This window comes from Bubalus bubalis, chromosome 8 (genome assembly GCF_019923935.1).
Source record: "Bubalus bubalis isolate 160015118507 breed Murrah chromosome 8, NDDB_SH_1, whole genome shotgun sequence".
NCBI classification, from domain to species: domain Eukaryota; kingdom Metazoa; phylum Chordata; class Mammalia; order Artiodactyla; family Bovidae; genus Bubalus; species Bubalus bubalis.
Genome location: NC_059164.1, coordinates 98,650,825 through 98,663,824, shown reverse-complemented (window position 1 = coordinate 98,663,824; position 13,000 = coordinate 98,650,825). Strand labels below are relative to the sequence as shown.

General features: G+C 35.1%; 1 protein-coding gene across 7 annotated transcripts in view; it reads left to right on the top strand.

The window, feature by feature from the left end:
• The window catches only part of CNOT4 (CCR4-NOT transcription complex subunit 4), a 153,841-nt gene that overhangs the window by 122,902 nt on the left and 17,939 nt on the right, over window positions 1-13,000 (top strand). For 2 of the 7 annotated variants that reach the window (XM_006079857.3, XM_006079858.3), the window contains exon 11: window positions 4,922-6,089. The exons of the other annotated variants lie outside the window; for them this stretch is intronic. In XM_006079857.3, the coding sequence (XP_006079919.1) occupies window positions 4,922-5,022 (101 nt within the window). In that variant the 3' untranslated portion in view covers window positions 5,023-6,089. Of the gene's footprint in view, window positions 1-4,921; window positions 6,090-13,000 lie in introns of those variants that run through there. 7 annotated transcript variants of the gene reach the window in all.

The following is a 13,000-nucleotide window of genomic DNA, read 5'->3' as shown; positions in this document are numbered from 1 at the left end:
TAATATTGAGCTTTATAAGGATGGTGGAGTATTATACCTGGTTATTGCTCGGAAGCATTTTACTTAATAGCATAGTTACCATACTTTCTTACGGCATATAAGTCTTTCAAATGCAAAAACAAATGGGCTCTGAAATTATGGTGCCATAATGTCCAACACCAAAAATTCTGATTATACATTCTAAAAGTAAACTGGTTCAAAAAAATTTTTTAGAGATGATAATTAGTGAGAGCATGAGGGATAAAGCCACCCTCTTAACTCCTTTTCACAATTTATTTTGACTGATAGACACACACTCACATCAAAACTCTGCTTATATAATAAAGGATATAATATTTGGGAACTCTTAATTTTCACAGACATATCATATGTGCATAATTATACTTTCTGTGAAAAAGAAATTGTTCAAGGAGAGATTTTTTCCTTTTGGTCTGTCATGCTTTTGTTTCTGGGGTAAATATTAGATTCCTGTAAGTGATGCCAGAATATTTCTGATTTTGTACTGCTACCCTTGAAGGTTTCAGAACTTTTGGCTTTTAAGGTCTCATGATATTTTTTTAGATCAAGTGACTTCTACATTTAAAGGAATCTTTCTTATTAATAGTTTTTCAAAGTTTGATTTGGGCTATAGATATGACTGTTGAAAGAGTTTGTTTTCTCTTGATTCTGAAGAGAATCAAGTAGAATAGAATAGTCCTTCACTGTGTTACATAACTCATAAAATTTATTTTTATCCCTTGTCTTGGCCTTTGTGATATGGCATGGCACAGTATTACTGTAATAATGTGCTATCACCAGCAAGACATTTGTTCTCTTGTTTTTAGCAAGGTTGGTAGATAAATTTTCAGAGATCCATCAAAATTCTTTGGTTCTATTCTCTTTGTGACGGCAGCATTTGAATTTCAAGACAAGTAGGTAGGTTAAGAGAATATGGTGTGTGGCTTTTGATACAGTCAAGTTAATTTACACATAAGTGTGATAGCACATGGGGTCTGTAGCTCAGTTGTTAAAGAATCTGCCTGCAGTGCAGGAGACCCGGGTTCAATCCCTGGGTTGGGAAGATCCCCTGGAGAAGGAAATGGCAACCCACTCCAGTATTCTTGCCTGGAAAATCCTCTGGACAGAGGAGCCTGGCAGTCCCCCATCCATGGGGTTGCAAAGATCAGACATGACTTAGCAACTAAACCACCACCACCATGATAGCACCTAATGTAATGGTTTGCACGTTGGTGGGACTTGTGATATTTGTTCGTTTGATTATGGTAGTTAGTAGGTAATTAAGAGTGACATTTTTCAATCCTCTTCTACATGATATTCACTTAAGAAATACTAAGTGTTCAGTTCCTGGTACTCATTTTTTTCCAAGACAATATATTAGAATGTAATTTTGTTTTGTTTTCCTTTGTTTCAATCATTTAGAAGTGTGGGATTTAAATTACTAGTAGTGCATCTCATAACATTATAACACCAAAAATTTAATTTCCCCTGAATATTCTAAACATTTAACAATAGAATATTAGACCAATTACTATGAATATTTGGATATCTGCCCAACAATGAACTAGGCCATGTGGATAATGCAGAAAAACTTTAAAATGCAGATATTATTTCCAGATACTGTATAGTGTAGTTGACAAGATGAAATAAGACTGTGTATGAAGGTGGTAACTATTTGATGCTGGAATGCAAGATACATCCATGGAGCCTGTAAATTGTTGGGGAAGCATCATTGAAGAATTAGGACTTGATCTGTATCCTGGATTTCGGTTAGCAGGAGGAAAAGGGCAAGACCTTTTGTGTTGGTAGAAACTCCCGAATAAAGGCATAGAGGCAAAATCTAGTGTGTCATTACATTAATAAACAGTAGAACTGCCTTCTGTACCAGGAGGTGCTTCATGTGTTTTAGAGACTGGAGCTAGGCCAGGGAGGCAGAACAGCGTGGGCTTGATATGATAGGAAGGAGGATGCCTTTGTGGAACTCTAGTTCTTAGCTGTCTTCTTCGTGTACTTTCATTTGACTTATTATGTGACCATCCTCAAAAATTATCTGTTCTTCTGATTTCATAGTTATCATATTGTCCATTAGTGTAAAAAGAGCAGTTTTAAACCAAATATTTTTTAAGCTGGTAGATATTCCAGAAATGCCACAGGGGTGATGAGTAATCACTGATTTTTGAAGGTAGCTGTCCTTGTGTTAGTCATTTGAAATCTTCATCTAGAATAGATACTTTATGAAGAAAAATGTGGCATTAAATCATGATCCTATCTTCATGGGTTTTTCTTTTCTTTTAGCATATACTCAACCATAGAGCATAAAATACTTTTTTTTTTTTTCCAGAAATTCTAAGAATGAAGTCACCGACTATAGATTCTGAATCATTGTTCTGTTTTCTGGGAGGTGGGGAGAGTTTGTTATTTCAGTTTCTTGACTGGGCATACTAGCTTGGTATTTAAGGGTGACTTATAATTAAGCTTATTTTTAGAGAACTCTTAAGGTTACCATGGCTAAAGAAATTTTAGTGTTAATGTACCAAAATATTTAAAATTGATATCAGGAGTTATACAGAACCCTTCCATGGCCTATATATATTCGGCAAATACCTCAGGATGCTGAATGTGCGAAGCCTCAAAACAGAATAGTTTTATAATTGTAGCCAGATGATTGAGGTTTTGCAGTAACAGTTAGAAGTGACAACCTAAAATTCTGGAAAACTGTGTACATCTTAACTGTAAATTATTTGAAGCAGTTTAATATGTAGGCAATATCTGCCTCCCACCCCTAGTTGTAACTCAGCTGTACTTGAGTTGAACTGTTGAAAAAGGTTTAACTCTATTTTCTGCAGTGAATATCATGGTTTCTTACACAGGGTAACTGTTAAGAGCTTCATAAAGGAGAGTACATATGTTTCAGCAAGGTCTGCCACTTAAGATATGCTTAGATAGTATTCAGTACTGGAAAAATCATGTATATTTATTGTTTAGATACGTAGAGCAAGATGGGGTTTCTGACTTTTAGTTAGGAATAAATAGTCACCTTTGTATCTTACAAATGTCTGTGTTTATTATACATTTGTATTTAAATTTTAAGTTTTGGTTTGTTTCAGTTAATTATTAAAAATTGATATATCTGAAATCTATCATGGGAAGGACAGTTGCCAGAGGTTTGACATAAACATGGTTTTCATTTCCTCTGCCTAATTGAAAACATTTTTTAAATGTTGAAAATTAGTTATTTCCTTAGGTGAAATCTTTTTAGCAGCATTTTCTTGGCTGCATATCCAGTTTTCTAAATTGAGAAGGATTTTTGGAATAAATATTCTTGAGGGAAAACTTGGATTAGTAACCAGTAATAGTGAAGTCCATTCAGATCTTCCTTATTATTGGAACCATGTGCTTTTGTTTTAAAAAGTAACTTTTCCTGTTCTAAAAAATGACCTGCCTGTTCAACTCCTTCATTTTAGGAATGGCAAAGCTGTTTTCTGAAAAGGTTAAATAATTTGTTAGAAGTCACACATTCAGTTAGTAGTAGATTTAAGATAGGAACCCAGGTCTCAGATTCAGCAACTGAAATGTTTCTCTCTACAATATTGATGTTCTCTTTCATAAATGAACATTACTGGCATTTACTTTAACTTGGCTTTCTTCCCATAGTAATTGATTTTTGCTCTCACACTCTTGGGAGGTCCCTTTTTTATCTATTCATGAGACAGTTAGCCCAGCTCAGGAATATAACCTGCAGTTACAAAATAGAATGCATTTCACTGACTTGATGAAAATTAATCTCTTGCTTAGTTCTTATGAGTACCATGTCCTCACCAAGACTCTAAAATTTCTTTTGCACAGCCTTCTTGCTATATATTTGGGATTTATAGCATATTTGCCAATTTACTGAAAAACTATGAAATAACCTTTTCTAAAAACTCAGTCTTTTTCTTCATGATATCCCTTAAACTATCTTTCCAAGTGTAACTTTGCAGATTTGTTTTTCAAAGAACTTTCTGCCAGGATGTTTTTATTCTATAGAGCTAAAAATTATTTGGGAAACAAATAATAGTCTAAGTCTGTGAGCATTGTTGTTTCAAAATATACCTAGAAAAATATTTGAAACTGTTCAGGATTAGATTTTTGTTCATGTTTTTGTTTATTCAAATTTTACTTAAGAGAGGGCATTTAAAGAAAATTCTTTGTTTCTGAATTCACTGTTTTAACAGTGACTTGATTGAATGTTGAGTCATTTGTGAAACAAGTCACTTGTAGTCATTATCAATTATAATTGGGAGAACTGATCTCATTTCATGTATAGTTCTTTGACCTAGAAGTAGTCATCTTACTTTCAGTCAATTGGATCATTGTATTGTTAGTATTTTACTATTTTCTCATTGTTTCAAAAGTGCACATTGAATTTTCAGATGCTATATGGTAATTTGCTAAACTAATATTTATATCTTTTTATTTCTTTTTTCTAAATATAATGACTGCTTTTAAAACATGGATTTGTCATTTTGCCCTTTACAAAACTCACATTTTCACTTCTGTGAATTTAGTTTTAATTCCCCCCCCCCTCCCCCCACAAAATACTACTTACTATTAGGAGTATCTATATAAAAGGTCCAATTGGCTTGGAAAAGAATGGCTTTCCTGGTCTCTTTTTTTCCTTCTTGTATATTTATAATTCTGAATCTATTGTTTGTTCTTAAATCTGACATAGTATTAAATTTAAGGGTGTGATTAGAGTGTAACTGCTTTCTAGGTACTTGATAAATTTATATTTTAAAATTCATGTCTTGTTTCACACCCGCATTCCAGCCATTAAGCATGTATTTTATATATGTATCAGTATTCCTAATATTGAAATCATTTTTAAAGGGACTGTTAACAAATCTAGTCACCCATAACTAGACCATGACTGACTTTTCCACAGGGGAAGAAGAGGTGAAGGTTTCGACCATGCCACTGTCAGCCTCTTCCCATTCATTACAACAAGGACAGCGGCCTACAAGTCTCCACACTACTGTGGCCTGACAACAGAACTGAGAGGAGAGGATTAGACTCTGGGGTGCTTGCATGGGCAACCGGATTTTTGCATGATTCCTTTCTGATTTTGCATTTAATGTATACACCCAAAAGAGCCAACATAAACGTTCCTCATGCCTACAACTAGTGTGTTACCTCATATAGCTGCTAAAGTATTTCTTCATTAGGCCTTTAACACAATTTATTAGCATAATAATTTTGGCATTGTTTCTCATGAGTGATACTATTTTTTAACTCACACAAATAAACTTGTAGTACTAATTAAGATCCCAGATGAGATTAGCTAGAATTGTTACTTTGGCTCTGTTATTGAAAATATTCAAAGATAATGGTAGTTCCTTGTTTTCTGACTTGTGAAAAAATGGTAATATCCTAATATATTCATGAGAAATTTGGAAATTAAGAAGATAATGTCTATTGCATTCTTTGAATACTTGAAAAGAAAGAATACATATAAAACAAAATTGGTGGTGTCATTTAATGCCCAGAAGGATGTTATCAGCAATTGTTTGTAGTTGTATGGATTTATGTCCTATATTATGCATTACCTGTTTAGAAACTGTTTTTGTTCTTTCTCATTTGCACATTTGCACTTTCTTTTTGAATGGTTGTTAATTATATAGAGACGCTTAAAAGATAATTATTATAGACTAAATGCAATATAATCTCTTTCCTAATGCACTGCCTAGTATACCAGGAAATGCCTCAGAAACAGAATTTCAACTTACAATTGATTTATCAGAAACTTGAATATGGGGTAAATATTGTATGTGAGAAGCAACCATAGTAGTGTTAAAACTTTGATTGAAAAATGGTAGTTCTGTGAGATATTTGTTTGGAAATTTCATTGTTTCACAATTGAAATGTGATAATAAAACTATATTACAAGTTCCTGACCAGAATGAGACTAAGGTGGAAGAGAAGAGATTGGGGATCCTCTAAAATTAGGCCACGTAAGTTGTCATAGGTAATTTTAATCACAGAGAATAGTGGTGTACTTTATTAGGATATAATGTGAAGTGATTTTTTTGGATAATAAACAATTTCTTGAAATAGTTTTAAAGCTGATAATGAAAGAAAATAAGCTGAGTTCAGTACTCAGCATTAGACACAGCTGGTTCAGAAAACATGACTGTTCTGCCTAAATTAAGCATCTGGGAAGAAAAGGGAAAGTCAGATCTCCTCATGGGATTTTCAAAGGACAATTGTGATATAAGAGATATGCCTTAATTAAAAAAAATATTAAAAGAGTAGCATGAATACCAAAAAAGGAAGCCTAAAGATTTAAAATAATAATGATGATGATGATAATAATAATAATGAAATACCTTACTGGGAACAGATACTAATATCATGTTGGAGTTGGAGTTTTCAGGGTTACCTCTCTATGTAAAGTCTAATAACTTTCCATTAAATAAAATACACAAATTAAATGGCTTTGTCCTGAAGTATAGGGGGTAAACTAAAATCCATTCTTAGATATTCTTCAATTTGGTTAGCTGAGAGTATAGAAACAACTATCTAGCCATTTAAATTATTCTTGTAAAATTTCTGCATACATGACAATCTCAGCTTTTGATTTAGGAGTGACTTTAGGACAGCATTATAAGAAATTTAGCAAATACAAACAAAATACTATAAATTTGTTAGAAGCCTTTTAGTATGTATTGAATATGAAGCCTTTTAGTCTGTGTTGACTGTGGTTTCATTTTTGCTGTAAGAGGCCAAGACATCCACTTAATGCCTCCTGTGGTGCCGAGGCTCCTGGGCCTTGTGGACAAACTTGGGTTCCCTGCTAGGGCTGACCTAGTGCATAGTTTTCTCCAGCCTTCAGAGCCAAGCCTTTCATTGCTTGAATCTTCTTATGAAAACATAAGAGGTGGTTAGCTCTCATTTACTTTCTTCTCTGTGTTGAGAAATACACCTGTTAAACAAGGCTTCTCTCCTGTGGTAGCTTTCTCTTCTTTCTGATTCCTGGCCATTGCCACAAAACTGTCAGAATTTATCTGACTTGCTAGAGCCCAGCACTGTCTTCCTGCCTGCTTCCCCTCCTATGCCATCTTATACATACACACTGTAAACAGAAAATGCTTTCTTGGGTAATTAGGCTTCAACTTAGATATTTTCATTTGGATGAAAGATGATCATTTAAGTAACTTTGTAAATCTGAGACTTTGTAAGCCTAAAAAATTAACCTTCACTGTTTTGCTTTGTATGTTATGGTTTTTTAAAGTGAAGTCCTAAAATCAGTCAAAATTGATTGTACTAAAACTCAGAAGAAATTACACAACACGTACAAGAAAGTACTGCTTCACATAGCAAGTAAGTTGATGAAGCCAAGTGATGGTAAAGAATGAGAAATTCTAAAAACTTCAGATTAGTTTTTGATAAATTCGTTGCATGATTGATATGTCATGCACAAGGGAAACTTTATATGCCTTTATATCCTTAACTTTTCAAAAGTGACTAGTCTTTTCCTTAAATCAGAAATGTTTAACCTGGAATACAAAACTCCTTGGACGAGCTTATGAGTTGTATGTGTGTATAGATGTTCATTTTTTTTTCTGGAGAGAATATTCATAGTTACTAGACTTGTCAAAGTGTTTGGTGACCCACCTCTCCCCCCGGCTGAAGTGGGAGAAAATGTTAAAAAAACATTTAGAGCATCACTTCTTAGTGTCACTGTAGGATATAGACCTGGGCTGAATAATTTTGATCATATGATGAATGTCAAGTGCCTCTTTTTATTTTCTTAAAGATTCCATTAGGAAATATTTTCTGATTAATAATACTTTCCTTTTCATTCTCCTGTTGCATTTTGTTTTTACAGGTGGTACTTTTGTATACTCTCCTCTTATTTCAGCAGAGCATTAATTAAATATTTAAGTGCCTGTTCTGTGTAGTGGCTCAAGGTAGATCTTGAGGGATACCAGTTAAATTAAGTATAGATCCTATTATATATTATCAAGGATAACAGTCTTGTGACAATTTTATTTCAATTATTTCTATAGGGTCACCTCTTGATATATTTTAACTACAAGAACAGCGATAGTAGTCCACTCATTTCATTACTCATTGCTTTGACAGGGCAACGAAGGATATTGAATACTGATACTTGAAATTTTGAAATATATGATAATTTAGAGAGAGTGAAAAAAATTTTAACAGGGGAGACATACATTCATTATTCTAATTGAAGTATTGCTCAGTTGTGGGCATATACTCATGTCTTATTCTTTAGTGTTGTGGTAGTTAAGTATAGATTCCTATATATATATATTATTTTAAAGAAAGCTTCATTGCATTGTGTGCACATTTTTACTGACATGGCTCCTATTTGTACAGTATTCCAAGCACCTTCAAGACTGACAGAGCTCTCTTCTGATGTAATACAGGTACATAGGGAGCTACTCATACAGAGGCATTACCTCAGAGAGTCAAGAGCAAGGAACGAATTGCAGGTTTATTGAAACTCACAAAATGAAGACCACCAAGTTACGTGTGCATATATAAAAATGAGAGGACATTTTATCCTATATTGAGTTGTAAGGTTTTGGGTTCTTTGGTTTATTTGATGATGAAGCTTTCCCATATCTGCTTAAGAGGTGCATAGCATATAGTTGAGAGCGCAATAACTTAAAAAAATTTTTTTTCTTTGAAAGAGGTGATACTGCAAAATGACAATATATATGTCTTTTTTTATAAAATTTAACTAAGTCATTTATCTGGTTTTAAGCTAGTTCTTCTGCCGTTAGTGCTGTCTTCCTCCTCTCAGTCTTTTTATCTGAATATCTACTATGTTGTCTTCTTGTGCTGAATAGTCACACATGAAATGCTGAGTGAGCCAGTTAGACACTTTGCTGATACACAAGTAAAAATGGGATTTAGAGAAAGAAGTTATTCAGGCAGATTTGGAGAAAGGCTTCATAGGAAATGTCTGGCTTTTTGCTTTTGAAGCATGGCTTGAAATTAAATGATGGAATTGGAAAATACAGTAAAGGGAACAGATTGAATGAAAAAATTGGGGATGGAGATTAGCATGGTCTTTGAAGGGTCAGGAGAGGATAGTAAGGAGATGGACTTGTCTGAGGTATTACAGGTCATGTAGGAAGGTGAGGTGAACGTGCAAAAGCCTTGATAACTAGGAAGAAGAGTTCAGTCTTGATGTGGATGTGGTCAGTGGTTAACTACATTTCTTTGGCAAAGATGTAACTTGATTGCAGCGTTTTAAGAAGATTGATACATTTGCTGGAAATTAGTACCAGTTAGAAAGTAGTTCCTGTATGTCATTGCTGACCAGTGAAAATAAGGTGGCCTGGACACAAATAGTAATACAAGTAGGATTGCAGAAGAAATTATGAATTAGAAGTCAGAATGAGATTCAGGGAAAGGCCTTTGGGTTAGGCCATGTCTCTGCTGCTGCTGGTGCTGCTAAGTCGCTTCTGTCGTGTCTGACTCTGTGCAACCCCAGAGACGGCAGCCCACCAGGCTCCCCTGTCCCTGGGATTCTCCAGGCAAGAACACTGGAGTGGGTTGCCATTTCCTTCTCCAATGCATGAAAGTGAAAAGTGAAAGTGAAGTTGCTCAGTCGTGTCTGACTCCCAGCGACCCCATGGACTGCAGCCCACCAGGCTCCTCCGTCCATGGGATTTTCCAGGCAAGAGTACTGGAGTGGGGTGCCATTGCCTTCTCCAGGCCATGTCTCTAGTGATCTTTAAAAATGCTGCTTTCATAAAAAGATACAGATGGAAGGGCAGATTTCTAGGATTTATGAGGAAATGTCAAGGATGTAGATGCAGCAGTCATTGACTAAAGACATTTGGCAACAAAGAGGAAGGGAAAAACAAGATGCTAACTAGACGGGTCGTAGATCTTAGAAGGCATTGCTTTAAGATAATGCTGAATATCTAACGCAGAATTTACAGAGTCGAGTGAGAGAACAGTGTAGATAGTATGGAAGAGAAGATAGGCTAACCAGTGGAGTAAAAGATTTCTGTAGGTGTTTGGAAGAGATACACCCCCGAGATGAGGTTAGGCTATAAGCTTAACTTAATCAAGATGGGCTATATCTTCCTTTGTTATTTGTAAAAAAAACAATCTGAAAATCTAGGTGAAAAAAGATGAGATTAGAGAAAATGAGATTAGATGAAGGTGCTCATATGAGTAATTCTTGGATGCATATAATGTGAGAAAATGGGGGTGAAAGACTGGAGTTGGGAACCTGTTTTTTTTTTTATTTTTTTAAAGAGGGAGAGAAAGAAAGCAGTCTGTGAGAATAAGCCAAGAAATTCATCAGAAAGAAATTTAAGAATTGTTAAGTCAAGATAAGGATCAAATTTAAGAGAGTCAGATATGTATAGTTTTGTATGTTGTGATGATTCAACAGGAGTGGACAAAGCATATATGAGAGTTTGTTTAGAAGGTGAAGAAAAAAGAACACAAAGATATTTAAGAAGGTAAAACTGATGATATAATCTTGTGATCCAGAGTTCATTGATTTTATATGTTGATGAGGACAAAGAACCAGTATAGTATTGTTAACAGAAGGACAGATTAGGAGACTAGTCAGTGTGATGACCACTCAACACTACATGACAAGTGAGAACCAGGAAAAGGATTGTAGATAGATGTCTAACGTTAGGGCCAGAGGTTGAAAAGAAGGCAGGCTTTCCTTACCCCTGTGGCCTTTACTCGTCCAGCTTTCCCTCTAGTTCTTTTGTTCAGAGTAGGACGTCAGACTGTGTGAGAGAGAATTGTAGAAAGCATGGTATTACCAGAGGAATCCTGGATCATGTTTCCTATAAGTTGAAGGTGATCCAGAGGATAACATCCCACAGTGGAATGAACATTTCTTCCTCAAAGCGCAGAAGGAGGATGTGAACACATAGTCCAGGGGAAGGCCTGGGGAAAGCCAGAGGTGAGATTGGACGGCGTAGGTATCCCCAGTGAGTGTGTTACTTACGATGTGAAAGGTTTAGGCAGAGGAAGTAGGTGCATGTAAAGAGTCTGGTAGCTTGGAGCTTTGGAGAGTCTACCCTAAGTTTGAGTTATATAAAAATCTGGTTTACACCTATTGGTACCTAGAATTGAAGGCAGGCCTATGCAGTATAAGCTGCTTGAGAATTAGACTGAAGTACCTAGAAATTCCATGAATCAGATGGAAATTACTGTACTCGAGAACCAATCCATTTTCTTCAGGTTCTTCACACCAGACTTCATAAAGCAGCTGTTGACTTCACTTTGTTCTTAGCCAGCTTCACATTTTATGATTATTTTCAAGGTTCCTGGAAGCTCCAACCCAGCCCCTAAGAACTGTGCTTTGAACAGTTTGCTGTTGCAGCTTCTGGTTGGTCCTAAGACCTACTATTGTCCTGTGTTCTAAGCAACAGCCTCAAAGCTTTTTTTCCCTTCCATATAATTTATAAAGCCTTTAAAGAACTCAGTACCTTGTTTTTTAAGTTGAAATTCACATAACATACAATTAACTACTTTAAAGTGTACAATTTGGTGGCCTAGTAGGACTGTTCTTTAATTATCTTAATGTTAAAATTGAATAAATAACCCACTCTGGCTGTGAGAAATTTGGCCCGTCCTTGATGGGGCTGTGTGGTAATAGCTGCATCTAGACTCAGGTAAAAAAGTTTAAAGTAACTGTCTGAGTAGTTCTTAAGTGGTAATTTTCTGTCTTCATGACATTTGACTAGTACATTACAAAAAAAAAGGCTTCCTTAGCAAGGAAGCCTCACTCTATGTCTGAGGGTGATATTGAGTGGGTATGTGTGCATGTACATTGATTTATACATAATAATTTTCATTTAAATCCTCTACTTAGTGAATATGGCAGAGGAAAACGTCTCAGGCCATCTCCCTATGACTTTTTGTGTATTTACTCCTTCTGTGTTCTTATTAATTCTTGCGTTTAGGATAAGAGCTGTATTCATATTCCGTCATTCTCTAAAGTTTTTTTCTTTTTTTTTCTTAATGGGAATTAAAGTCCTGTTCATATGCAGCAAGGTTACAATATAGGTGCCTACTTCAACCCTGGTTATGCTTTATCTGAACAAATATTTTCATAGCTTTTTCTCATCAGTTTTCACTTCCACTACTGAACATATCCATCCCATATACTCTTTAGGAAAACCTAAGGAAAGGATAAAAAAAAAGAAAAAGATGTTTTATTATACAATCCTAAAACTTCAGAGTTGTGAAACATATAGCACAGCCTTTAATGATCCTTCTTTTGAAGACCAAATAATAATAATGATATTAATAAACAAGGCTTGGAAGGATTGTGGTTTGCCCACAATCACATTCTAACAACAGTTTAAAGTTTTATTAGCCCTCACCAATGAATACACTTTCGTATATGTAATTCAAGGAGAAGAAAACTTCAAGATTCAGAACATATCTCTTCTTTAAACTTCATTGTGTCTTACACTTTATTATGGTAGTTCTCACAAGTCAAGGGCTTTCAACTGTGAATATCAGTGCAAATAATGAATTTAAGATGTTCAAATTGTCCATCTGTGGCAACTGGTATTACAGACCCTGTAAGTTGTTAAAACAGCCTTGTGTTAAATGTGGCCTAGTGATCTTGGAGTAATTTTAGTGGGGGGAGATTGAAACTTCACAGGTACTCTTAATGTGAGTATATGTAATTCAAGAAGAAGACTTCAAGATTCAGAACATTTCTCTAAACTTCATTGTGTCTTACAGTTTATTATAGTAGTTCTCACAAGTCAAGGGCTTTCAACTGTGAATATCAGTACAAATAATGAATTTAAGGCCTTCAGATTGTCCATCTGTTGGCAATTGTTATTACAGACCCTGTAAGTTGTTAAAACAGCCTTGTGTTAAATGTTGCCTAGTGATCATGGAATAACTTTAATGGGGGGAGATTGAAACTTCACAGGTACTCTTAATGTGACTTAAGTACATACAGATGTCAGAACCAAAATAAAGGGTA